This window comes from Salmo trutta, chromosome 9 (assembly GCF_901001165.1).
Source record: "Salmo trutta chromosome 9, fSalTru1.1, whole genome shotgun sequence".
Classification (NCBI taxonomy): Eukaryota; Metazoa; Chordata; class Actinopteri; order Salmoniformes; family Salmonidae; genus Salmo; species Salmo trutta.
In genome coordinates this window covers 42,432,169-42,460,151 of record NC_042965.1, presented here as the reverse complement: position 1 = coordinate 42,460,151, position 27,983 = coordinate 42,432,169, and the positions used below count along the sequence as shown (strand labels likewise).

General features: G+C 42.1%; 1 protein-coding gene and 1 non-coding gene across 2 annotated transcripts in view; one reads left to right on the top strand and one right to left on the bottom strand.

Annotated features, from left to right (window-relative positions):
• LOC115199674 (extracellular matrix protein FRAS1) overlaps nucleotides 1-27,983 on the bottom strand; it is a 151,813-nt gene that overhangs the window by 50,594 nt on the left and 73,236 nt on the right. The window contains exons 16-27 of the mRNA XM_029761980.1: nucleotides 27,580-27,735; nucleotides 25,714-25,860; nucleotides 25,408-25,554; nucleotides 22,183-22,323; nucleotides 21,503-21,643; nucleotides 20,344-20,484; nucleotides 15,672-15,777; nucleotides 15,398-15,562; nucleotides 13,621-13,705; nucleotides 5,524-5,625; nucleotides 4,752-4,970; nucleotides 808-967 (exon numbers count right to left, since the gene is read on the bottom strand). Of these exons, the coding sequence (XP_029617840.1) occupies nucleotides 808-967; nucleotides 4,752-4,970; nucleotides 5,524-5,625; nucleotides 13,621-13,705; nucleotides 15,398-15,562; nucleotides 15,672-15,777; nucleotides 20,344-20,484; nucleotides 21,503-21,643; nucleotides 22,183-22,323; nucleotides 25,408-25,554; nucleotides 25,714-25,860; nucleotides 27,580-27,735 (1,710 nt within the window). The remainder of the gene's footprint in view (nucleotides 1-807; nucleotides 968-4,751; nucleotides 4,971-5,523; nucleotides 5,626-13,620; nucleotides 13,706-15,397; nucleotides 15,563-15,671; nucleotides 15,778-20,343; nucleotides 20,485-21,502; nucleotides 21,644-22,182; nucleotides 22,324-25,407; nucleotides 25,555-25,713; nucleotides 25,861-27,579; nucleotides 27,736-27,983) is intronic.
• trnas-uga (transfer RNA serine (anticodon UGA)) lies at nucleotides 3,137-3,212 on the top strand. The gene has a single exon. It is a non-coding gene; the product is annotated as a tRNA-Ser (tRNA).

Genomic DNA, 27,983 nt, shown 5'->3' with positions numbered 1-27,983 from the left:
TGGGTGAAATACCACAGTGTACCATCACAGCAGCAAGATTTGTGACCTGTTGCCACAAGAAAAGGTCAACCAGTGAAGAACAAACACCATTGTAAATACAACCCATATTTATGTTTATTTATTTTACATTTTGTACTTTAACCATTTGTACATCGTTACAACACTGTATATAGACATAATATGACATTTGTAATGTCTTTATTCTTTTGAAACTTCTGTGAGTGTAATGTTTACTGTTCATTTTATTGTTTATTTCACTTTTCTATATTCTTTACTTCAATTGCTTTGGCAATGTTAACATATGTTTCCCCATGCCAATAAAGCCCCTTGAATTGAATTGAATTGAGAGAAGATAAGGGAGAGGGGAGAGAGAATCAGGAAGGGAGAGAGAGAGAGAAGGTAAGGGAGAGGGGAGAGAGAATAAGGAAGGGAGAGAGAGAGAGAAGGTAAGGGAGAGGGGAGAGAGAATCAGGAAGGGAGAGAGAGAGAGAAGGTAAGGGAGAGGGGAGAGAGAATCAGGAAGGGAGAGAGAGAGAGAAGGTAAGGGAGAGGGGAGAGAGAATCAGGAAGGGAGAGAAAGAGAAGGTAAGGGAGAGGGGAGAGAGAATCAGGAAGGGAGAGAGAGAGAGAAGGTAAGGGAGAGTAAATCAGGAAGGGAGAAAGAGAGGGTAATTAGTTCATTAGGGTTTTGAGAGCGGTGTGGGAGGTAAGGGAGAGTCAGAAAGACAAACTAACATCATTACCAACTTAACAGTGTGAGTAAGCAGAAACAGGAACAGGTTTGGGGGGTAAGGCCATGTATCATACCGTATTTGGGGCTTCCTTTAGAGCTCACTATGGTGTAAATGATCTGGTCATCACTGGAACCCTGATACTCTGTCCTCAGATACCTCTTCCCCAGTTGTACCATGCCTCCCTCTCTCACCCACGTGACGGGCACCGACAGAACATGAGGAGCCTGGGTAAGCTGTAAAAACACAAGATATGTAACTATTATTATTTATTTTCAATGGCAGATATTGTTTGAAAGTACTGTAACTCAAATCAGTTATTCAGCCTGATGCCCAACCCATGGGGACTTCTGATGAATTATTTGTATCAGAGCAGGAAGTTGTCTCATCCTGCCAACCAACATGCACCGTCCTCACTAATTCAGGTGTGCATTTTTCCTCTTAATTGAGTTAATAACCCAGCCCAGGTGTTCTCAGGCCAGCCGTGTGATTCACAACAGCATAGCAGCAGTATGAAAAGCCCAGAGTCAGCTGTCAGCAGCAACAGAGACAGACAGAGAGACAGACAGAGAGACAGACAGAGAGCTGTTGTTCCTCTTAGTAGCAACAGAGAGACAGACAGAGAGACAGACAGAGAGACAGACAGAGAGCAACGCTGACCAAAGAGAGAACTCAGCCTGCATACCAAATGGCACCCTATTCCCTATACACTGAGTGTACTAAACCAAAAACAAAACTGATCCCTTATGTGATGTCACATGTTAAATCCACTTCAATCAGTAAAGGGGAAGAGACAGGTTTAAGAAGGATTTTCAAGCCTTGAGACAATTGAGACATGGATTGTATATGTGTGCCATTCAGAGGGTGAATGGGCAAGACAAAATATTTAAGTGCCTTTGAACGGGGTTTGGTGGTAGGTACCAGGCGCACCGGTTTGAGAGTATCAAGAACCACAACGCTACTGGGTTTTTCACACTCAACAGTTTCCTGTGTGTATCAAGAAGGGTCCACCACCCAAAGGACATCCAGCCAACTTGACACAACTGTGTGAAGCATTGGAGTCAACATGGGCCAGCATCCTTGTAGAACACTTTCGACACCTTGTAGAGTCCATGTCCTGATGAATTGAGGCTGTTCTGAGGGCAACTCAATATTAGGAAGGTGTTGCTAATGTTTTGTACACTCACTACTTTTGACCGGGGCCCATAGTCGAGGATAGGGTGCCATTTGGGATGAACCCAGAGTGCTTAGCCCTCTGAGGGGGAAAGTCATCCATCACCGTCTCATTAAAGACTAATTACTCTCCAGCTCTCTCCATGATCCGTCTCTCAGGAGCTCCTTTGTACCCCGGCTAGGACAAGGCTTGACAAGGCTTGGCACCGATGCCGACTGGGTCGGGTGGGGAACAGTTGGAGAGAGAGCGCTTTTGATGATGGCAGTATTTCGAGAGATCGACCAACTGTACTCTGAGTCTGCTGCTGCAAGGGGTCCATCTCAAAAAAGTCTACAGTGGTTCACTTGGTAACCTCTCCGTTGTCTACACAGATCTAAAAAAAAAAAACATGGAGGACGCTATGCTTACAGCTGCCTAGTTCTATCACATCAGCAGATGAAGGGAAGGGAGCGAGGAGAGAAAGAGTGATTGAATAGACACTTTAAAAAAAATAATAAAGTGCATTATAAATCTTCAACTTAAGTCAAGGACGTTCTCGCAGCATTATATCTAGTGTCTATCTTCAGTCATGTACCAGTACACTGCTTGACAGACAGCAGAATCAGGTTTTTACAACCAGTGAATATGTGATGTATGTGAGGGAGAAAGGGATGGAAGGAGTGTAATGATTTACAGAGTGAAGGAGAAGAAAATAAGAGAAGCAGAGAAGAAGGGAAGAGGGAAAAGAGGAGAGGAGAGGGGTGTGTGTGTGTGTGTGTGTGTGTGTGTGTGTGTGTGTGTGTGTGTGTGTGTGTGTGTGTGTGTGTGTGTGTGTGTGTGTGTGTGTGTGTGTGCGCCTAGGTGAACATAGGCTAGGCCTACTATATTTATTTCTCAACTTTCCTAATATTAAGAACATTACTTCTCTTTACAACAGGAGTATAGCCTACCTGGCTGACATTAAAATGAATCGCTGGAAAATCATCTTCCATTCGCTATTTAAGTGCATAGATGACATGTATTTTATTTCCAAGTCCCTGATAATGCTCCACTCTAAATCAAAAACTAATTTCACACATACAGTGCCAGTCAAAAGTTTGCATACACCTGCTCATTCAAGGGTTTTTCTTTATTTTTAACTATATAATTACTATTTTATACCAAGAGTGTGCAAATCTGTCATCAAGACGAAGGCTGGCTACTTTGAAGAATCGCAAATATTAGACATATCTAAAATAAAATATAATATATGGCCTTCCCTGTAGCTCAGTTGGTAGAGCGTGGTGTTTGAAACGCCAGGGTTGTGGGTTCAATTCCCACGGGGGGCCAGCACAGGAAAAAAAATGTATGAAATGTATGCATTCACTACTGTAAGTTGCTCTGGATAAGAGCGTCTGCTAAATGACTAAAATGTAAATAAACACTTTTTTTTGGTTACTACATGATTCCATACGTGTTATTTAATAATTTTGATTCCTTCACTGTTATTCTACAATGTATAAAATACTGTATATTATTTAGTATATGTAAAGACAGCATTCATTGGAGAATAGTCTGATGGGTGACAATATTGGCCTATCACTGAATGACACGTATGCAGGAAGGCAAAAGAAACAGCTCATGCCTTTTTTATTGTTGTTGTTCTGCGACTTTTTCAAATCATAGTCGCACACTTCATATAGCCTAGACCATACACCTATATGTTTTGCTAAGGTTTTGTATCACACTTCATATAGCCTAGACCCTACAAACCTTAGCAAAACATATAGGTGTATGGTCTAGGCTATATGAAGTGTGATACAAAACCTTAGCAAAACATATAGGTGTATCACAAAAAAAAAAAAAAAATGGCCAAATAACTTCTTAAAATGAAGCACATTAATTCGCTTTACCAACCGATGTAGAGTCTATCTGGCATACATAGGCGGTGAGTGAGTTTCATGTTTGGGGAAGATCATTTTCACTTTAAAAAATGCACCTTTAGAAGAAAGCATTATAATCACATTGGTGGTCACTTTAGAGAACAGTGTTTTTTACCTCTAATTGGTTGCATTTTGGAACATTCGCGCTTATAGCCTACAGCCGTGTACCAATTGCTGCGCTTATAATGTGAAGAAATAGCCTACTAGTTGATCAACATTTTAATCTAAACGTTCTCATCTGTTGTATCATTGAGTTGTTGTGTTCATTTGGGATTTATCACATCCCACAACTGCCCCAGGTTAGGTTTGGATGATTTGGAGATGGTTTTGGGGGATGCCTTGCTGCCTAAGGACCGGGACTAGTTGCCTTAATAGAACGAAACCATGAATTCTGCTCTGTTTCAGAGAATTCTACAGGAGAATGTCAGACCATCAGTCTGTGAACTGAAGCTGAAGCGGAGCTGGGACATGCGGCAATACAATGATCCAAAACACACAATCAAGTCTACAGGAAATAGGCTAAAAAGCAACACATTTGAAGTTTTAGAATGGCCTTGTCAAAGTCCGGACCTAATCCCAATTGAGATGTTGTGGCAGGACCTGAAATGAGCAGTTCATGCTTGAAAACCCATAAATGTTGCTCGGTTCCAGCAGTTCTGCATGGAAGAGCGGGTCAAAATTCCTCCACAGCAACGTGAGAGACTGATCAACTACTACAGGAAGCATTTGGTTGGAGTCATTGCAGCTAAAGGTGGAACAACCAGTTATTGAGTGTAAGGTGGCGATTACTTTTTCACACAGGGGCATTGGGTGTTACATAACTTTGTTCCACTCACGCGAAACAGCATTCAACATGATATGACCTTTCTTTCTTTCTCTCTTTCTCTCTTTCTCTCTTTCTTTCTCTTTCTTTCCTCCCTCCCTCCCTCCCTCCCTCCCTCCTACCTTCTGAGTAATGGTGATCTGCATTAGAATGTTCTGGTAGCTGTTTCCATCGTTGACCTGTAGCAGCATCCTGTCCCGTTGCCCTGGCGACCCATCATGGACATACTGCACCTGTTCCCGTGACAACTCCTCCATCTTGAACTGGCTTAGCGCCAGGTCGCCATTGAGACGGGTTAGGCGGCCATGTTGGGGCGGGTCCAGAACCATGACCAGGACATCCTGCGAGGAAGAGGCACACACAAGGGGATGTTTAGATACACACACACACACACAGACGGACAGATATACATGCACATACACACACACACACACACACACACACACACACACACACACACACACACACACACACACACACACACACACACACACACACACACACACACACACACACACACACACAGACAGACAGATATACAAGCACACACACACACACACACACATACACACACACACACACACACAGACAGATATACATGCACATACACACACACACACACACACACACACACACACACACACACACACACACACACACACACACACACAGACAGACAGACAGATATACATGCACATACACACACACACACACACACACACACACAGACAGACATACACACACACACACACACACAGACAGACAGACAGACAGACAGACAGACAGACAGACAGACAGACAGACAGACAGACAGACAGACAGACAGACAGACAGACAGACAGACAGACAGACAGACAGACAGACAGACAGACAGACAGACAGACAGACAGACACCTGAGGGTTGTCTGGGTCGTCGATCTGAAGCACGGCCTTGGAGATGACCGCCGTCTCCCCTCCGTCCACCAGCAAAGGATTGTTGGTAAGAATCTGTGGGGGCTGTGTGACAGGGGAGTTACAATTCACTGATTTAGACTTTTAGAAAGTGTTACTTATTGTTCTTTTAGATAACAAATAAATTGTCCCTAACGCAGGAGTAAACACATTTCTGGACTTGATAGTTGAAATGGGAGAGGGGCTGAACAAAAAAAACAACAACATTTAACCAGAATTAGGTAGAGAAGAGGTCAACTCCGTCTCTGTCGTACTCAACTGTATAACTGAACTAGATAAGGAACGGCAGAACACCACCAGCAACAGAACTGGCCCCGATTCTAAAACAAGGGCCAACATTTCGACACTATATTGGAGATGGTGAAACCAGAGTGATGGCTGAACTATCTCAGAGAGGCCCCTACTGTTATGAGAACACATTCTTCTGATCACTATCTGTCTGACATTCAAAGAAGGCTATACTTGAAATGACAGTGATATGTGGTCGTTTTCCCATAGTAAACTTCGTTGATTGCACTGACTGTTAAGTCCCACTGGATAAGTGTCTGCTAAATTACTCAAATGAAAAAGTAAATATTTCCAGAGTGGTGAAACATGGCCTATCCTCTGTCAGCTGTCAGCCTGGGTGTTGATATAACAGAACACAAGGTTAAGCTATTATCCCTACTTAAGCAAAGGCTACCTGAGCTGTTACACGATGACAACAGCGTTTAAGTAGTGATCTCCCTCCTCATTTAGTGAGTGAGCGTCAGAGCGGAAGACCACCTAGTAGGAGGTGAGTTATATGAAACGTTTCTCACAGTGCTGCATCTATGTGTAAGGTAAAGTCAGGCACATATAAAATAAGGCATTAACTCCAACAGCAGTGACTTGTTTAAATTGGCCTCTGCCAAACTGCCAAACATTTGTCGGGAGTGAATTAATCCCATTTCCTCTCTCTTCTGGTGGACCAACGTGCCAAACTTGGCCTTCGTTAGCCGATACAGAAAGACAGGGAGAAAACTCACGACGCATAGGCATTGACCTAATCGTCCAACCAATCATCTCCCACAGCACATTCCCCCCTCACCCTCCCCCCGTACGATAGCATACCACAACAACAGATCCATGCCTCGCAGTACTGGGATTCTCTACATTTAAAGGCTTAGTGCAGTCCAAAAACGAGCTTTTCCTGTGTTTTATATATATTTTCACACTATGAGGTTGGAATTATACTATGAAATTGTGAATGCCCTTTTTAGTGTAAGAGCTGTTTTGTTAAGACTGTTTTGTTTCGGTGGGATGAAGTTTTGAATTTCATAATCTCAGTTAACCCAGTACGATTAAGTTTTATTAAATTTGATTAAGTTCTGGGCCCATACGTGTTAAGAGAAGAGATAGATTGAGGATCGGACCCAGAACAAAGATCTCCACCTCTTTGCAAGTTACAGGCAAGTCTATGGACCAAATGTACCCCTTCCTGAAATTTTGATTGGTCCAAAGCACCGGAACGAATGCTGTCCACAACAGATTATGGTATAAGTTAATAGACAAAGAGATTTTCAAACCTCTCTTGTTTTCAGGTTACATATCCCTCCCATTAGGCTCCTCCCATTTGGCTCCTCCCATTTGTGTCCTCCCATTGGCTCCTCCCATTAGGCTCCTCACCCAGACCACCCCCAGAAAAATTATTGCTTGTGAAATTGTTCTTTGGCTAAGAAGTTATTTTTGTTCCTTTTAGACCATTTCAATTGAAAACAATCACAGTAAGGTATCCACTTCTTACCAATAAATGATTTGATATTGAGATAAAAACGGCTGAATTGGACCTTTAACTTAAGGCAGATACTTTACTCAGTAAGGTCACTCTGTCACACCCTGACCTGAGAGAGATGGTTTATTTCTCTATTTTGTTAGGTCAGGGTGTGGTGTGGGCAATTCTATGGTTTATATTTCTATGTTTTGGCCAGGTATGGTTTCCAATCAGAGGCAGCTGTCTATCGTTGTCGCTGATTGGGAACCATACTTAGGCAGCCCTTTTCCCTCCTTGAGTTGTGGGATCTTATTTTTGTACTGCTCGGTAAGCCTGCAAGACGTGACGGTCGTATACCTTTGTTTATTATTTTGTTTAAGTGTTCTGATTTAAATAAAATATCAAGATGAACACTTACCACGCTGTGCTTTGGTCTACTCCTTTTGACAACCGTTACACACTCCCACTGGGGGCAAAATTTAAATTGATAATGTACCAGCCTTTTATGCGCTGTGTGCAATAGCCTGATACACAGTGATGTAAAGTACTTAAGTAAAAATACTTTAAAGTACTACTTAAATAGTTTTTGGGGGTATCTGTACTTTACTATTTATATTTTGGACTACTTTTACTTTACTACATTCCTTTAGAAAATATTGTGCTTTTTACTCCATACATTTTCCTTGACACCCAAAAGTACTCGTTACATTTTGAGTGCTTAGCAAGACAGGAAAATAGTCCAATTCACACACTTATCAACAGAACACCCCTGGTCATCCCTACTGCCTCTGATCTGGAGGACTCACTAAACACACATGCTTTGTTTGTCAATGATGTCTGAATACTGGAGTGTGCCCCTGTCTATCCGTACATTTCAAAAACAAGACAATTGTGTCGTCTAGTTTGCAATCGTCATCACACTGCACACTGCCCTATCCCATCTGGACAAGAGGAATGCCTATGTAAGAATGCTGTTCATCGACTACAGATCAGCCTTCAACACCATAGTACCCCCCAAGCTCATCATCAAGCTGGAGGCCCTGGGTCTCAACCCTGCCCTGTGCAATTGGGTCCTGGACTTTCTGACAGGCCGCCCCCAGGTGGTGAAGGTAGGAAACAACATCTCCACTTCGCTGACCCTCAACACTGTGGCCCCACAAGGGTGCGTGCTCAGCCTCGTCCTGTACTCCCTGTTCACCCATGACTGCGTGGCCTCCAACTGAATCATCAAGTTTGCAGACGACACTACAGTGGTAGGCTTGATTACCAACAACGACGAGACGGCCTACAGGGAGGAGGTGAGGGCTCTCGGAGTGTGGTGTCAGGAAAATAACCTCTCACTCAATGTCAACAAAACAAAGGAGATGATCGTCGACTTCAGGAAACAGCAGAGAGAGCACCCCCCCATCTACATCAAAGGGACAGAAGTTTTAAGTTCCTGGGCGTACACATCACAGACAAACTGAAATGGTTCACCCACACAGACAGTGTGGTGAAGAAGGCGCAAAGCGCATCTTCAACCTCAGGAGGCTGAAGAAATTTGGCTTGTCACCTAAAACCCTGACAAACTTTTACAGATGCACAATTGAGAGCATCCTGTCGGGCTGTATCACAGCCTGGTACGGCAACTGCACCTCCCTCAACCGCAAGGCTCTCCAGAAGGTGGTGTGGTCTGCACAACGCATCACCGGGGGCAAACTACCTGCTCTCCAGGACACCTACAGCACCCGAAGTCACAGGAAGGACAAATTGTTAGATTACTTGTTAGATATTACTGCACTGTCGGCTAACCATGTGTATGTGTGTCACGTCCTGGCCAGTATATAAGGTTAATTGTTTTGTAGTTTGGTCAGGGCGTGACAGAGGGTATTTGTTTTATGTGGTTCAGGGTGGTGTGTTTGATTAAGGGTGTTTGATTTAGTATTTCCGGGGTTTTGGTTTATAGTCTGTTTATGTATTTCTATGTCTAGTCTGGTGAGTGTGTTTCTATGTTGGTTAATTGGGATTGGGACTCTCAGTTGAAGGCAGGTGTTGTCTATATGCCTTTGATTGAGAGTCTCATATATAAGGGTGTGTTTGTGTTTGTGATTTGTGGGTGATTGTTCTGTGTTCAGCCCTAGGCTTTGCCAGACTGTTTTGTTGTTCGTTTGTTCTAGTGGTTTTGTTATTTTGTATTCAGTTGTTTTTATAAGTGAATAAATCTAAATATGAGCATACACGTACCTGCTGCATTTTGGTCCTCATTCACCAACGACAACCGTGACAATGTGACCAACACAATGTTTGATTTGATTTTTAAATTAAGGAATTTGAAATGATTTATACTTTTACTTTTGAAGGTTAAGTATACTTTAAACCAAATACTTTTAGACTTCTACTCAAGTAATAGTTTACTGTGTGACTTTCACTTTTACTTGAGTCATTTTCTATTAACCTATCTTTACTTTTACTCAAGTATGACAATTGGGTACTTTTTCCACCACTGATGTTATATGCTGTCTGTAATAGCCTGGTATATACTGTGTACTATAGCCTGGTATATACTGTGTACTATAGCCTGGTATATACTGTGTACTATAGCCTGGTATATACTGTGTACTATAGCCTGGTATATACTGTGTACTATAGCCTGGTATATACTGTGTACTATAGCCTGGTATATACTGTGTACTATAGCCTGGTATATACTGTGTACTATAGCCTGGTATATACTGTGTACTATAGCCTGGTATATACTGTGTACTATAGCCTGGTATATACTGTGTGTAATAGCCTGGAATATAATGTGTACTATAGCCTGGTATATACTGTGTACTATAGCCTGGTATATACTGTGTGTAATAGCCTGGAATATACTGTGTACTATAGCCTGGTACATACTGTGTAATATAGCCTGGTATATACTGTGTAATATAGCCTGGTATATACGGTGTACTATAACCTGGAATATACTGTGTGTAATATCCTGGTATATACTGTGTACTATAGCCTGGTACATACTGTGTACTATAGCCTGGTATATACTGTGTACTATAGCCTGGTATATACTGTGTGTAATAGCCTGGTATATACTGTGTACTATAGCCTGGTATATACTGTGTACTATAGCCTGGTATATAGTGTGTACTGTAACCTGGTATATACTGTGTACTATAACCTGGTATATACTGTGTACTACAGTCTGGCATATACTGTGTACTATAGCCTGACATATACTGTGTGTAATATCCTGGTATATACTGTGTACTATAGCCTGGTATATACTGTGTACTATAGCCTGGTATATACTGTGTGTAATATCCTGGTATATACTGTGTACTATAGCCTGGTATATACTGTGTACTATAACCTGGTATATACTGTGTGTAATAGCCTGGTATATACTGTGTACTATAACCTGGTATATACTGTGTACTATAGCCTGGTATATACTGTGTGTAATAGCCTGGTATATACTGTGTGTAATAGCCTGGTATATACTGTGTACTATAGCCTGGTATAGACTGTGTACTATAGCCTGGTATTTACTGTGTACTATAGCCTGGTATATACTGTGTACTATAGCCTGGTATATACTGTGTACTATAACCTGGTATATACTGTGTGTAATAGCCTGGTATATACTGTGTACTATAGCCTGATATACACTGTGTACTATAGCCTGGCATATACTGTGTGTAATAGCCTGGTATATACTGTGTGTAATAGCCTGGTATATACTGTGTACTATAACCTGGTATATACTGTGTACTATAACCTGGTATATACTGTGTGTAATAGCCTGGGGACGAGGTAAGGAGTGAATACATCACAAAGGAAGTAGACAGTATCATGTTGGCCCCTTCAGACCAGAGTGGTTTAATACCATGTTAAATCATGTATCATGTTGGCCCCTTCAGACCAGAGTGGTTTAATACCATGTTAAATCATGTATCATGTTGGCCCCTTCAGAGCAGAGTGGTTTAATACCATGTTAAATCATGTATCATGTTGGCCCCTTCAGACCAGAGTGGTTTAATACCATGTTAAATCATGTATCATGTTGGCCCCTTCAGAGCAGAGTGGTTTAATACCATGTTAAATCATGTATCATGTTGGCCCCTTCAGACCAGAGTGGTTTAATACCATGTTAAATCATGTATCATGTTGGCCCCTTCAGACCAGAGTGGTTTAATACCATGTTAAATCATGTATCATGTTGGCCCCTTCAGACCAGAGTGGTTTAATACCATGTTAAATCATGTATCATGTTGGCCCCTTCAGACCAGAGTGGTTTAATACCATGTTAAATCATGTATCATGTTGGCCCCTTCAGACCAGAGTGGTTTAATACCATGTTAAATCATGTATCATGTTGGCCCCTTCAGACCAGAGTGGTTTAATACCATGTTAAATCATGTATCATGTTGGCCCCTTCAGACCAGAGTGGTTTAATACCATGTTAAATCATGTATCATGTTGGCCCCTTCAGAGCAGAGTGGTTTAATACCATGTTAAATCATGTATCATGTTGGCCCCTTCAGACCAGAGTGGTTTAATACCATGTTAAATCATGTATCATGTTGGCCCCTTCAGACCAGAGTGGTTTAATACCATGTTAAATCATGTATCATGTTGGCCCCTTCAGACCAGAGTGGTTTAATACCATGTTAAATCATGTATCATGTTGGCCCCTTCAGAGCAGAGTGGTTTAATACCATGTTAAATCATGTATCATGTTGGCCCCTTCAGAGCAGAGTGGTTTAATACCATGTTAAATCATGTATCATGTTGGCCCCTTCAGACCAGAGTGGTTTAATACCATGTTAAATCATGTATCATGTTGGCCCCTTCAGACCAGAGTGGTTTAATACCATGTTAAATCATGTATCATGTTGGCCCCTTCAGACCAGAGTGGTTTAATACCATGTTAAATGATGTATCATGTTGGCCCCTTCAGACCAGAGTGGTTTAATACCATGTTAAATCATGTATCATGTTGGCCCCTTCAGACCAGAGTGGTTTAATACCATGTTAAATCATGTATCATGTTGGCCCCTTCAGAGCAGAGTGGTTTAATACCATGTTAAATCATGTATCATGTTGGCCCCTTCAGACCAGAGTGGTTTAATACCATGTTAAATCATGTATCATGTTGGCCCCTTCAGACCAGAGTGGTTTAATACCATGTTAAATCATGTATCATGTTGGCCCCTTCAGAGCAGAGTGGTTTAATACCATGTTAAATCATGTATCATGTTGGCCCCTTCAGAGCAGAGTGGTTTAATACCATGTTAAATCATGTATCATGTTGGCCCCTTCAGAGCAGAGTGGTTTAATACCATGTTAAATCATGTATCATGTTGGCCCCTTCAGACCAGAGTGGTTTAATACCATGTTAAATCATGTATCATGTTGGCCCCTTCAGACCAGAGTGGTTTAATACCATGTTAAATCATGTATCATGTTGGCCCCTTCAGACCAGAGTGGTTTAATACCATGTTAAATCATGTATCATGTTGGCCCCTTCAGACCAGAGTGGTTTAATACCATGTTAAATCATGTATCATGTTGGCCCCTTCAGACCAGAGTGGTTTAATACCATGTTAAATCATGTATCATGTTGGCCCCTTCAGAGCAGAGTGGTTTAATACCATGTTAAATCATGTATCATGTTGGCCCCTTCAGACCAGAGTGGTTTAATACCATGTTAAATCATGTATCATGTTGGCCCCTTCAGACCAGAGTGGTTTAATACCATGTTAAATCATGTATCATGTTGGCCCCTTCAGAGCAGAGTGGTTTAATACCATGTTAAATCATGTATCATGTTGGCCCCTTCAGAGCAGAGTGGTTTAATACCATGTTAAATCATGTATACTGTTACCTTGGGATGCAGCCACAGAGAGCTCTGGTCTGTGTAATTCACTATAGGCCGTCATTGCAAATAAGAATCTGGTCTTAAAACTGACTTGCCTAGTTAAATTAAGTTTAAATAAATACATATGTTTTATTTTTAAAGGTATAGGAAATATGGTAGAATGAATGACACCAGCCAGAGAAGTGAGGGAAGTCTGTAATGTTGTGGCTGGGGAGTCGTGCCTAGCTGCAGAGCTCGGGGTGAAACAGCCTCATTGGATACGGCTGGTTGCACCTGATTATGGGTGCCTACAATCCGACAATCATTTAGAAATCCCCTCTGAAACATGCGAGGAGGGCTAGGCTAACCTTCCTCTGTGTTTATGAACGAGGCAGGGCAGGGTTCATATTTGGGCAAACAAGGCACGTATTGTAGGTGCAATACAGTTGTTGTGTGTTGTATATTGTACCTGCATGGACACTGCCTGGACCTGAATGGTCTCTGGTTGGGAAAAGAGCTGGGGGTCAGCTACACGCAGGGTGAACTGTCCACTCCTGGAACAACATAACAACACAATACGTACACACATTAGAGACAGAAAGATACAGAGAGAGCTGTAGAGAGAGAGAGAGATGGAGAGAGAGCTCAAGCTGTAGAGAGAGAGAGAGAGAGATGGAGAGAGAGCTCAAGCTGTAGAGAGAGAGAGAGAGATGGAGAGCTCAAGTTGTTGAGAGAGAGCGACGGAGAGAGAGCTCAAGCTGTAGAGAGAGAGAGAGAGAGAGAGATGGAGAGAGAGCTCAAGCTGTAGTGAGAGAGAGAGAGAGAGATGGAGAGCTCAAGCTGTAGAGAGAGAGAGAGACGGAGAGAGAGCTCAAGCTGTAGAGAGAGAGAGACAGAGAGAGAGCTCAAGCTGTAGAGAGAGAGAGACAGAGAGAGAGCTAAAGCTGTAGAGAGAGAGAGACAGAGAGAGAGCTAAAGCTGTAGAGAGAGAGAGACAGAGAGAGAGCTCAAGCTGTAGAGAGAGAGAGACAGAGAGAGAGAGAGAGCTCAAGCTGTAGAAAGAGAGAGACCGAGAGAGCGAGAGAGAGAGCTGTAGAAAGAGAGAGAGAGAGAGAGAGCTGTAGAGAGAGAGAGAGAGAGAGACATTCTTTTGAAGCTTTTGAAGTTTACTGTTCATTGTTTATTTCACTTTTGTTTATTATCTACAGTACTGCACTTGCTTTGGCAATGTACACATATGTTTCCCATGCCAATAAAGCCCTTTGAATTGAATTGAGAGACAGAGAGAGAGACAGAGAGAGAGAGACAGAGAGAGAGATAGAGAGAGAGAGAGCGTCAGAGAGAGAGAGATAAATGGAGAGGGAAACAGAGAGAGAGCGACAGAGAGACAGAGAGAGAGACAGATAAATGGAGAGAGAGAGACAGAGAGAGAGACAGTGAGATGAATGGAGAGAGAGACGGAGAGAGAGAGACGGAGAGAGAGAGCTGTAAGAGCTGTAGAGAGAGACCGAGAGAGCAAGAGAGAGAGAGCTGTAGAGAGAGATGGAGAGAGAGAGAGCTGTAGAGAGAGAGAGAGAGAGACATTCTTTTGAAGCTTTTGAAGTTTACTGTTCATTGTTTATTTCACTTTTGTTTATTATCTACAGTACTGCACTTGCTTTGGCAATGTACACATATGTTTCCCATGCCAATAAAGCCCTTTGAATTGAATTGAGAGACAGAGAGAGAGACAGAGAGAGAGACAGAGAGAGAGAGAGAGAGAGAGAGAGACATTGCTTTGGCAATGTAAACATATGTTTCCCATGCCAATAAAGCCCTTTGAATTGAATTGAATTGAGAGACAGAGAGAGAGACAGAGAGACAGACAGAGAGAGAGAGAGAGAGACATTGCTTTGGCAATGTAAACATATGTTTCCCATGCCAATAAAGCCCTTTGAATTGAATTGAGAGACAGAGAGAGAGACAGAGAGACAGAGGGAAACAGAGAGAGAGAGCGACAGAGAGACAGAGGGAGACAGATAAATGGAGGGAGACAGAGAGAGAAAAAGAGAGAGAGAGAGAGAGAGAGACAGTGAGATAAATGGAGAGGGAGACAGAGAGAGAGACAGAGAGAGAGAGAGAGAGAGAGACAGAGAGAGAGACAGAGAGAGAGAGACAGAGAGACAGAGAGAGGAAAAAAGAAAGAAAGAAACATATATAATGAGATCGACACCGAGAGACATTTCTTTCTTTCTCAGTATACTCACTTGGCCTGGTCCTTGTCGTGAGTGTAGCGAACCTGTCTGCTCTGTAGCTGTGCCCAGGAGAAGGTGTCGTCTCGGGACATCTCTATCTCCCTGCCCCCCTCTAGGACAACCATACGGCCTGTAGCAGGGGGCTGCAGCAGCTGGAAGACCAAGCTCTCTGGGGGGCTGGCAGGTCAACATTAAATCAAAATCATTTGATAAATATCACAAATCACACAAATTTAATTCATTAATGCATTCGTTCATTAATACATTAATTCATTCAGTCTCCTACCTGTCTTGATCCTGGGCAGAGAGTATGGTTGAGTCCAGGGGTTTAGTCCCTCCAATGGGTACCAGCAGAGAGCCACTGATATGCAGGGTTGGGGACTGGCTGTTAGCTGGAGGGAGGAAATTAATAAAGAGAGGGAAGAGGTAGGGGGGGAGGGAGGGTGGGGGAAAGAGCAAGAAAGAGAGGGATGGTAGAAAGAGGGAGGAAGAAAAGGAGAGAGGGAGGTAAGATTCCTGAGTGTCCTACGATAAGGTTACAATGAATGGATAAATGTTCTGTCTCATTATTGGGGTCCCCCAGGGCTCTGTACTAGGTCCTCTTTAAAGTCTCACTACTGGTGTCCCCCAGGGTTCTGTACTAGGTCCTCTTTAATGTCCCCCAACTGGTGTCATGGCGTTGCCCTGTTGGGTGAGGTTTATGACCCCCCCATAAATACCTTTCCCCCTTTTCTCTCCACTCTACAGAATGGACTCTTGGAAAGCCCTTTGTTAACTTTTTAAGGTATAGGGGGCAGTATTTTCATTTTCGGATGAAAAGCGTGCCCAGAGTCAAATATTTGCATATTATTAGTACATTTGGATATAAAACACTCCGAAGTTTCTAAAACTGTTTGAATGATGTCTGTGAGTATAACATAACTCATATGGCAGGCAAAAACCTGAGAAAAATCCAACCAGGAAGTGGGAAATCTGAGAATTGTAGTTCTTCTTTTGAATCCCTTTCAAAACTACAGTGTCTGTGGGGTCACGTTGCACTTCCTAAGGCTTCCATTGGCTGTCAACAGCCTTTAGAAACTGTTTCATCCTTCTCCTGTTACTGGGCAGAAAATAGGAGCTCAGTCAATGAGTGGACCAGTGAGTTGTTTACTGCGCAGGCACTTTTGGCGAGCCGCTCCTTCTTTTTCTCCTGGAATGAATACGCTATTGTCCGGTTGGAATATTATTGACGTTTTATGTTAAAAAGACCCTAAGGATTGATTGTAAACAACGTTTGACATGTTTCTACAAACAGTAATGGAACTATTTGACTTTTCGTGTCTGGATTTACGCTCGCGTGTTATGCCTTTGGATAGTGATCTGAATGCACGAACAAAACGGAGGTATTTGGACATAAATATGGAGTATTTCTAACAAAAATAACATTTCATGTGGAAGTATGAGTCCTGGGAGTGCATTCTGACGAAGATCAGGAAAGGTAAGAGAATATTTATAATACTAATTCTGAGTTTAGTTGACCCCAGAACTTGGCGGGTATCTGTATAGCTTGCTTTGATGGTTGAGCTATGTACTCAGAATATTGAAAAATGTGTTTTCTCCATAAAGCTATTTTAAAATCTGACACAGCGGTTGCATTAAGGAAAAGTATATCTATAATTCTTTCAATAACTGTTGTAAATTTGATCAACGTTTATGATGAGTATTTTTGTAAATTGATGTGCTCATTCACCGGAGGTTTGGTGGGAATACATTTTCTGAACATCACGCGCCAATGTAAAATGGGATTTTTGGATATAAATATGAACTTTATCGAACAAAACATACATGTATTGTGTAACATGAAGTCCTATGAGTGCCATCTGATGAAGATCATCAAAAAAAGGACATACTTTTGAAGGCAAATACATTCTTACTGAAGGGTGCATGATGGGTAGTATTTCACATAATATTGTCTGATAACCTAACAATTGATTTTATCTCTCACATAACGTGTACTTCAATAGATGGCTCGCTAGCTGATTAAATGGTAGGTGATATTTCTTTTCCTTTTCCTTTTTTTGCATGTCCTTGCTTGGAAAATGGCTGTGTGGTTTTTCTTGTGAAGTTTATGTCCTAACATAATCTAATTTTATGCTTTCACCGTAAAGCCTTTTTGAAATCGGACAATGTGGTTAGATTAATGAGAAGTTTATCTTTAAAATGGTGTAAAATAGTTGATTGTTTGAGAAAATGAAATTATGAGATTTTTGCTGTTTTGTATTTTGCGCCATGCTATTTCACTGGCTGTTGATAGTATGTACCGCAGGTGGGACGCTAGCCCATAGAAGTTAACATAGAGAGAGTATGGTAACATCAAAAGCTTGGGGAATGGAACAATATTTCTCTTTCTCAACCAGTTGAAAGAGTCCGTTGGTACTTAAAGAATATGATGTTGTCACAAGTATCTTCGTCTTCTGACGATATAACAAAATCATCGTCGGAAAAGGATGACCAATACGCAGCAGAGTCGATATAGTTCATCTTGAACATTTAATTAAATCAACACGAATACAAAAAAACAACAAACAAGAAAACGAACGATAAACTGACAGTCTGCAAAGCATAGGCTCAACACAGAACAATCACCCACAAATACCAAACACAAACACACCCTAATATATGGGACTCTCAATCAAAGGCAGATAGACAACACCTGCCTTCAACTGAGAGTCTCAACCCCAATTAACCAAACATAGACATACACTCACTAGACTCCACATAGAAATACTTAAACATAAACCAACACCCGGAATTACTAACTCAAACACCCTTTTAACAAAACACACCACCCTGAACCACATAAAACAAATACCCTCTGCCACGCCCTGACCAAACTACAAAAACAATTAACCTTATACTGGCCAGGACGTGACAGATGTCAGATCAGTTGGTGTCTGGGACATTATTACTGATGACAGGACAACATAAATTGTATCTTGGAAAGTCTACACATTCTAGTTATCAGATTCACATGGAATTGTTGTGCAATTTAAATGTTTAAATATGAAATTATTTGTGAAAAGATTAAATCTAATTTTAGCTTCTAAATGAGAGAATTGTTTTCATAAGTAAACTTATGCTCACTCAGTGGCCACGTCCAAGTGAACAGACATTGGTTGAGAACTATGAAACACGCCCTTCTCTCCCCCAGTATAAAAGCTCGTTGACGGAAGTCAACCTTAGTTCTCGATGACGTAAGGACTGGTGTCCATACGTTTAAAAGGGCTAATTTCAACTTGGTGGTGACGATCACCACACTGGAACGGTAAATTTCAACTAGACCAGCCAGAATACAGCGTGAGCTGATTATGGCAACTTGGTATGAACTCTGAACAATTATTCACTAAAGAAGTGATACATCCTAGACGTCGAGTTATCAGCTGCAGCTATAAACGTACATGGCCTAGAAAAGGACAGACAATCTCCTAAGAACGACAGGGTACATCAACGTATCCCTCGACAACACATCGACCAGAAAGATTCTTCAAAGGACAATGGCGACCTCTGCTGGGTAAACCAGTCTTCCATCTTCGACCCATCTATTGAAGCGCAGCTCAGAGTAAATATATATATCTTTCCTTTTCTGAATGGCCGGTTATTAGAATGCAGAAGATTCTGTATTTATGGTAGCATAGCTTCTCAAGGTCCGATAGAGATTCAGTCGCTTTGTCCCTCAGTCTTCCCACTCTTTCATTCAAACCCAACCCCCTTCCTTTGTGTAACCAGCTGTCATATCGGGTTAGCCCACTAGGGGCTTTTCATGACATGATTAGTAATCGGTGTGATCTATCCTGTGTATATATATATATATATATATGTCATTTTGTGTGATTATTTAGGTCTTCAATAGATAAATAATTAAGCCAATTTGTGTATTGCTGATTCAACTTATAAGCTAGGGTTCGTGCAGATAACCAAGAACTTACGATAATCAGAATGAAACCAATCGAGGTGATGATTAATAATTGACTGCTATTGATATAAAAGATCTTCAGATCTTTAAGAGAGTGGATTCGGGAGATAACCGCGCTATATAAATTAATGCTTCCGTGGTGCCCCAGGTTATTAATGGTTTAATTGTTGCATGGTTTAATTCAATCACGTAATCAATTCAATGTTAGGTAATCGATTTGATAAAATAGCATGTCATATAATTTAATCAGTCAGAGACACAACACTGGTATCCCCCAGGGCTTGGTACAAGGTCCTCTCTTGTTCTGTCTACTGGTGTCCCCCAGGGTATGATGCTAGGTCCTCTCCTGTTCTGTATACTAATATCCCCCAGGGCATGGTACTAGGTCCTCTCCTGTTCTGTCTACTGGTGTCTCCCAGGGCATGGTACTAGATCCTCTCCAGTTCTGTCTACTGGTGTCCCCCAGGGCATGGTACAAGGTCCTCTCCTGTTGGTACTAGGTCCTCTCCAGTGCTGTCTACTGGTGTCTCCCAGGGCATGGTACAAGGTCCCCTCCTGTTCTGTCTACTGGTGTCCCCCAGGACATGGTACTAGGCCCTCTCCTGTTCTGTCTACTGGTGTCCCCCAGGGCATGGTACTAGGTCCTCTCCTGTTGGTACAAGGTCCCCTCCTGTTCTGTCTACTGGTGTCCCCCAGGACATGGTACTAGGCCCTCTCCTGTTCTGTCTACTGGTGTCCCCCAGGGCATGGTACAAGGTCCTCTCCCGTTGGTACTAGGTCCTCTCCAGTGCTGTCTACTGGTGTCTCCCAGGGCATGGTACAAGGTCCCCTCCTGTTCTGTCTACTGGTGTCCCCCAGGACATGGTACTAGGCCCTCTCCTGTTCTGTCTACTGGTGTCCCCCAGGGCATGGTACTAGGTCCTCTCGTGTTCTGTCTACTGGTGTCCCCCAGGGCATGGTACTAGGCCCTCTCCTGTTTTCTCTACATGTTTACACCAGAGCTTACCATGGCAAGTCCTGGTCTTCTTGTCACTATAGAAACCGTGGCCACAGTCCGGAGTACAGTATCCGTCTCTTAGATAAGTGTTTTGTCTGCACACGGTGCAGCGACCCATCCCCTCACACTCCACACAGTCAGCTGAGCATGCTGGGTAACAGGAAGAGAGGAAACAACACAATGAGTGTGACTTAATAAGAAGCTGTATGTAACTGGGCTGAAACTGGAAAAAACAAACAAAACCTTCAACAACTAAAAAACGACTGAAAAACCCTGTTTGTTCTAAACGAAGAGTCTTATGTGTATCGTCCTGCTTTTACATTATTATGACATCACATGTTACGTTTGTTTCTGCATAAGTTGATGGAATAAACCTAAACAGAGCTGCATAGAGTGAATGACGGTAAAAATATGACAGTCTAAAGAGTAAAACACACTCTGAAAAAAATTGTTATTTTTACAGAGTGGTATATGCTAAAATTTGTGTTGATATTTAACTCCGAGTCACTGCCTTTCATTCTGTACAGTATATATTGAAAATAACTGTTATTTTGTTTTAACTCTCTGCAGTGTTGCTCAGTATTCTTGAGTTAATTATTTTGAGTAATGTTTACCCTCACAACATAATCGCAAGAGTTAATTCAACTCTTGTGGAGTCAAACTCAACACTATTTTGGGGTTTATATGGTCCCATTTAAAGTTGCAATATGACATCCAATCTCTTATTGGTATCCATTTATGAGGGAGGATTGCACAAGCAATTTTACATCACCCACAATTTACAGTCAGAATGCATGTCAGAGCAGGGAGGAGAGAATGATTGTTAGACTACAGTATCATGTAAACAGGAACAGGCTTCTCTGTAACGGTTGCAATACATCCAACCATTTACAGGTTAGATTAGTTGAAGAAAATGTATATTCCATATCATTGTGTAGTAGTAAATAGCATGACTAAACACAGATACTCAAACTATTTAAAAAAAAAAATCTACCTGCAACAGCGGGCAATAATGTCCCTCCCACATATGTGGATACAGAGTTTTAACTCCCTGTCTCTGGTTACTCTTAATGGAGTTAAGATCACTCAGTCCCAATCAAATCCAGTTACAAACATTATGTTTTTACTCTGTGATATCAACTCTCTTTGATTTACTGTGTAGTCTTACGTGTACATAGCTTCAGAGAGGAGTCCAGGAAGAATGTCCTCCCACACTCCAACACACAGTGGCCCTGCAGGGTGGAATAAGGAGTCTGGCATCGCCCACACTGGCCTGGCCCATGGCACACTTCACAGTGTTCATCACAACCTGGCACACAGAGAGAAAGAGAGAGAGAGAGACAGACAGAGAGAGAGAGGGGGGACATAGACATTGGCAGAGAGAGAGGGAAGAGACATTGACAGAGAGAGTGAGGGGACAGAGACATTGACAGAGAGAGAACGAGAGAGAGAGGGAGATATACAGAGAAAGAGGGGACAGAGACATTGACAGAGAGAGAACGAGAGAGAGAGGGAGATATACAGAGAAAGAGGGGACAGAGACATTGACAGAGAGAGAACGAGAGAGAGAGGGAGATATACAGAGAAAGAGGGGACAGAGACATTGACAGAGAGAGAACGAGAGAGAGAGGGAGATATACAGAGAAAGAGGGGACAGAGACATTGACAGAGAGAGAACGAGAGAGAGAGGGAGATATACAGAGAAAGAGGGGACAGAGACATTGACAGAATAAGAGAGGGGACATTGAGAGAGAACATAACACAGGTTAGAAGGTAAAACTGACTTAAAACAGACAACAACACTGAAAGATTTAATAAGTGAAATGATCATTCTATTCAGGCACGTACTGAGGCATCTCTCTCCGTTCTGGTAGGACCCTGGGGAGCAGCTCTGGGTGCAGAGTCCATCCTGAAGAACGTGTCCTTCCATGCACTGTAGACAATCTGTACGCAGAGGACCCTTACACTCATTACAGCTCCAATCACACTCTGGAGGATGGTGGGAGAGAGGAAGGAGTTAGGAAAGAAGAGAAAGGAGAGAAGAGAGGGTAGGAGGAGAGAAAGAGAGACATAGACAGAAACAGATAAACAGAAAGAGAGTGCTAGAATGAGCAAGAGAGAGACCGACTCAGTGAGCACAGCCTTGCTATTGAGAGACGCCACCGTAGGCAGACCTGTCTCTCAAGAGAAGACAGGCTATGTGCACACTGCCCACAATTTGAAAACAAATCCAATCTTGATAAACTCCCACATCTATTAGGTGAAATATCACAGTGTGTCACCACAGCAGAAAGATTTGTGAGCTGTTGCTACAAGAAAAGGGCAACCAGTGGAGCAGAAACACCATTGTAAATACAACCTGTTGTATATTTATCGGTTGATTTATTTTCCCTTTCATACATCAACTAATTGCACATTGTTCCAGCACTGTATACATCCAATAACATCACATTTGAAATGTCTATATTCTTTAAAAACATACTTTCTGATTGTTTATTTTCCTTGCTTATTTCCCTTTTTGTTTATTACCTATTTCACTTGCTTTGGCAATGTTAACATGTTTCCCATGCCAATAAAGCCCTTTGAATTGAATTGAGAGAGGGAGACAGAGACAGAGAGACAGACTAAAAGAGGAAGTGAAAACAGACTCCTGAGAAACATTCTTATTAAACTCCTGATGACTAAATCCAGATGACTAAATCCAAATGACTAAATCCAGATGACTAAATCCTGATGACTAAGTCCTGATGACTAAATCCTGATGACTAAGTCCTGATGACTAAGTCCTGATGACTAAGTCCCGATGACTAAATCCAAATGACTAAATCCAGATGACTAAATCCTGATGACTAAGTCCTGATGACTAAATCCTGATGACTAAGTCCTGATGACTAAGTCCTGATGACTAAGTCCTGATGACTAAATCCTGATGACTAAGTCCTGATGACTAAGTCCTGATGACTAAATCCTGATGACTAAGTCCTGATGACTAAGTCCTGATGACTAAATCCTGATGACTAAGTCCTGATGACTAAGTCCTGATGACTAAATCCAGATGACTAAGTCCAGATGACTAAGTCCAGATGACTAAATCCATATTACTAAATCCTGATGACTAAATCCTGATGACTAAATCCTGATGACTAAGTCCTGATGACTAAGTCCTGATGACTAAATCCAGATGACTAAGTCCAGATGACTACATCCAGATGACTAAATCCTGATGACTAAGTCCTGATGACTAAATCCTGATGACTAAATCCAGATAACTAAATCCTGATGACTAAATCCTGATGACTAAATTCTGATGACTAAATCCTGATGACTAAATCCTGATGACTAAGTCCTGATGACTAAGTCCTGATGACTAAGTCCTGATGACTACATCCAGATGACTAAATCCTGATGACTAAGTCCTGATGACTAAATCCTGATGACTAAATCCAGATGACTAAATCCTGATGACTAAATCCTGATGACAAAGTCCTAATGACTAATCCCATCACAACACCATCACCTATTGAAGCCTGAGCAGTGGGGCTGCATGTACACTGCCAGATGGTTCTGACAGCTGACACGCTGTAACTCAGGAGTCTTCAACCAAAACAACACCTCTGCCCAGCCCTCTGTCTCTTCTACTTGTCTCCCATTTTTTGCACGTGAACTGCGAAGCACTCCGTCTCCTTTTCTCTCTCTCTCTCTCTCTCCCCCCTCTCTCTCTCTGTGTCCTCACACACCTCCCTCATCATCCTATTACATCCCAGACTGACAGAGCAACAACAATAACAAAAATAACAATAACGACAACAACAATAACAACTGCCCCAGCTAACGCTGCACAGTTTCTCTAGCTTGCCAGGTTTACCCAGGGTTCAGGGGATTTTCCAGGTAGCAAGCGGCAGCGTGTTGGGTGTGTGTGTAGCTAGCTCAGGGGGTAAACAGTGTTGATTCTATTGACTGACTGGCTGCTGTGTTGAAACACCTGCTGAGATACTATCCAGCCACCGCTCACACACACACACACACACACACGCGCACGCTCACACACACACACACACACGCAAACGCACACGCAAACGCACACGCAAACGCACACACACACACACACACACACACACCCTTAAGCACATATGCACACACAAAACACACACACCTCTTCACGTCTCCCTGAATGGTAGGAAGTACTACAGAGAAGGAGGGAGTTAATCTAATCCTGTCAGCAGAGTGGGAAGTGCTTTTATACCTGAGGGGCGGAGCTGATTTTGCTTGACAAAAACCTGATTAAGTTATTTCACCACAGATAAAGAGGAGCCGCTGAGGCCCGCTAGCAAACAGCAGTCATATCCTCCTAAAACACTGTTGTTGCTGCTGTTGTTGTTGCTGCTGTTGTTGTTGCTGCTGTTGTTGTTGTTGCTGTTTTTGTTGTTTATGTTGGTGTTGTTGCTGTTTTTGTTGTTTATGTTGTTGTTTATGTTGTTGTTGTTGCTGTTTTTGTTGTTTATGTTGTTGTTTATGTTGTTGTTTATGTTGTTGTTTATGTTGTTGTTGTTTATGTTGTTGTTTATGTTGTTGTTGTTGTTTATGTTATTGTTGTTGTTTATGTTATTGGTGGTTGTTGTTTATGTTGTTGTTGGTGTTTATGTTGTTGTTTTTGTTTTTGCTGTTGTTGTTTATGTTGTTGTTGTTGCTGTTGTTGTTTATGTTGTTGTTGTTTATGTTGTTGTTGCTGTTGTTGTTGTTGCTGTTGTTGTTGGTGTTGTTGTTGTTTATGTTGTTGTTGCTGTTGTTGTTGGTGTTGCTGTTGTTTGTTGTTGTTGTCTGAATTTGGGTGAGGATTTCTGCTTTGTGCCACTAAACCAGCCATATTGTAGTCTATCTTGAGCTTTTTAATACCTTGATGATTAGAAATGATGGATTGAGAGAAAAAATGAATGTATGTATCCTTCTACCTCTGATGTTCAGTAGGCCTACTGTACCTCTACCTCTGAGGTTGTACTGATGGGCACAGCTGTCATACTGTTTTGTCTCTATGGGCTGGGGTTATGGTTAGGGTTACTGTCAGGCCTACTGTACCTCTGCAAGCGCGGATGGTGGTGTTGAGGTAGTACTGATGGGCACAGCTGTCGTACTGGCACTCCCCGAACATCAGAACCTTGCCCGGGTCACGGCACGACGTACACACTCCTCCCATCTCACAGGACAGACACTGGCTGCCACACGCTGAAAGACACAGTATATCATGATGTTAAAGATGGAGATGAAGAGACAGGGTCCATATGCAAAAACCCCAGCAGACACTGTGGCAATAAACAATGATAGCCTGGTAAATGTAGTCTACAGTTCTGTAAAAACTGGGTGGAGGCAGAAAGCACTTTTTACCTCTGCAGCGTCTGTCTCCTTCGGCATAGTAACCCAGCGGGCAGGTGGGGGCACACAGCCCTGAGGTCAACAGAAAGCTGGGGGCGGGACAGGAAGTACAGGACAGAGGCCCCTCCCCACTACAGCCCTCACAGGAAGCATGGCATCCTGGGAGAAATAAACAGGAATGTAACTGAATTAACAAGCAACAAAACAGCTTAAACATAAACTAAGCAATGACTGGAATGAAATGTAATGATTAAATGTTTTGGCAGGAATTAAACCATGCAGAAAAACAAGAAGATGGGATGTAGTGAAGCCTGTTTATTGTTGACGTTTCAGCTCTTTCTCAAGACCAGTCTCTATAAACCACGTAGACAAATGTGTATCATTTTGGGATTTCTGAGAGTTTTACAGAACAATTAAATGCATAAACAGTATCACACAGTTACATCCTTCCAATGTATGGAAGGTTAAATAAAACCTAAAACCAGCCTTTTCCAGGTTAAATCAAACCTAACACCAGCCTTTTCCAGGTTAAATAAAACCTAAAACCTAAAACCAGCCTTTTCCAGGTTAAATCAAATCTAAAACCAGCCTTTTCCAGGTTAAATCAAATCTAACACCAGCCTTTTCCAGGTTAAATAAAACCTAAAACCTAAAACCAGCCTTTTCCAGGTTAAATAAAACCTAAAACCAGCCTTTTCCAGGTTAAATCAAACCTAACACCAGCTTTTTCCAGGTTAAATAAAACCTAAAACCTAAAACCAGCCTTTTCCAGGTTAAATCAAATCTAAAACCAGCCTTTTCCAGGTTAAATCAAATCTAAAACCAGCCTTTTCCAGGTTAAATCAAATCTAACACCAGCCTTTTCCAGGTTAAATAAAACCTAAAACCAGCCTTTTCCAGGTTAAATTAAACCTAACATCAGCCTTTTCCAGGTTAAATCAAATCTAAAACCAGCCTTTTCCAGGTTAAATCAAATCTAAAACCAGCCTTTTCCAGGTTAAATCAAATCTAAAACCAGCCTTTTCCAGGTTAAATCAAATCTAAAACCAGCCTTTTCCAGGTTAAATCAAATCTAACACCAGCCTTTTCCAGGTTAAATAAAACCTAAAACCAGCCTTTTCCAGGTTAAATTAAACCTAACATCAGCCTTTTCCAGGTTAAATCAAATCTAAAACCAGCCTTTTCCAGGTTAAATCAAATCTAAAACCAGCCTTTTCCAGGTTAAATAAAACCTAAAACCAGCCTTTTCCAGGTTAAATCAAATCTAAAACCAGCCTTTTCCAGGTTAAATAAAACCTAAAACCAGCCTTTTCCAGGTTAAATAAAACCAATACATCGTGAGCTGACAGGTGTGATTTGGGACTTCTATTGGAGAGGCAGTTTGTTCATATCTTCACAGTAAACCATCTTTGTTAATATAATTGTTCTCGACTTCCTCTATTGTCTTTGGTGTTTCTATCTGACAACACAGAGCATCTGTATTCTCCTCTGACAAGTCCTTCCCTTGTTAACACATGTTCCATGAATATACCTTGTGGTGTAGCAACTGCTATCACCCAGAGACAAATCTCCTATTGACAGAATACTACACGGATAAAGGAAAATGCAACATCCCATCTTTCTCTCTCATCCCATCTCTCTCTCTCTCTCTCATCCCATCTCTCTCATCCCATCTCTCTCTCTCTCTCTCCCTTCCCCTCTCTCTCTCCCAACTCCCTCCCTCTTCCCCCTCCTTTCCTCCCTCTCCCTCCCCCTCTCTCTCTCTTTCTCTCCCTTTCCCTCTCAATCCCTCTGGCGTAGGTGTGTAGTGATTACAAACATTCATTATATGTGTGTGTGTGTGTGTGTTCGCATGCTTGCGTGTGAAATATAACTTACTCTTGCAGGCCCCGTGCCAGGGGTAGTGGCCGAGGGGACAGCGGGTGACACAGTGGTCTTCTAGCAACAGGGTCCTGACAGCCTTACACCACAGACACACACTGCCCACGCCCGTTTGTAGGTCCGCTGCACAGCGCAGGCAATCACTGTTGCATTCTGGGAACAGAGAGGGCAAAGGTCACACACAGCAGCTTACAAAAGGGGTCCCTCAAGGTTTAATTTTAGGGCCGTTCCTGTTTACACTGTATATTCATGATATTGGATTGATGATACCGATTAGTGTTAAAATCACTACACAGACTTCAGACCTGAGTCTAGCTAGGACTACACCACCTTACTCCAGCACAAATAGGGCTTCATCAAACCTGCATACCCGTATCACCACTATCACCCCAATCACCACT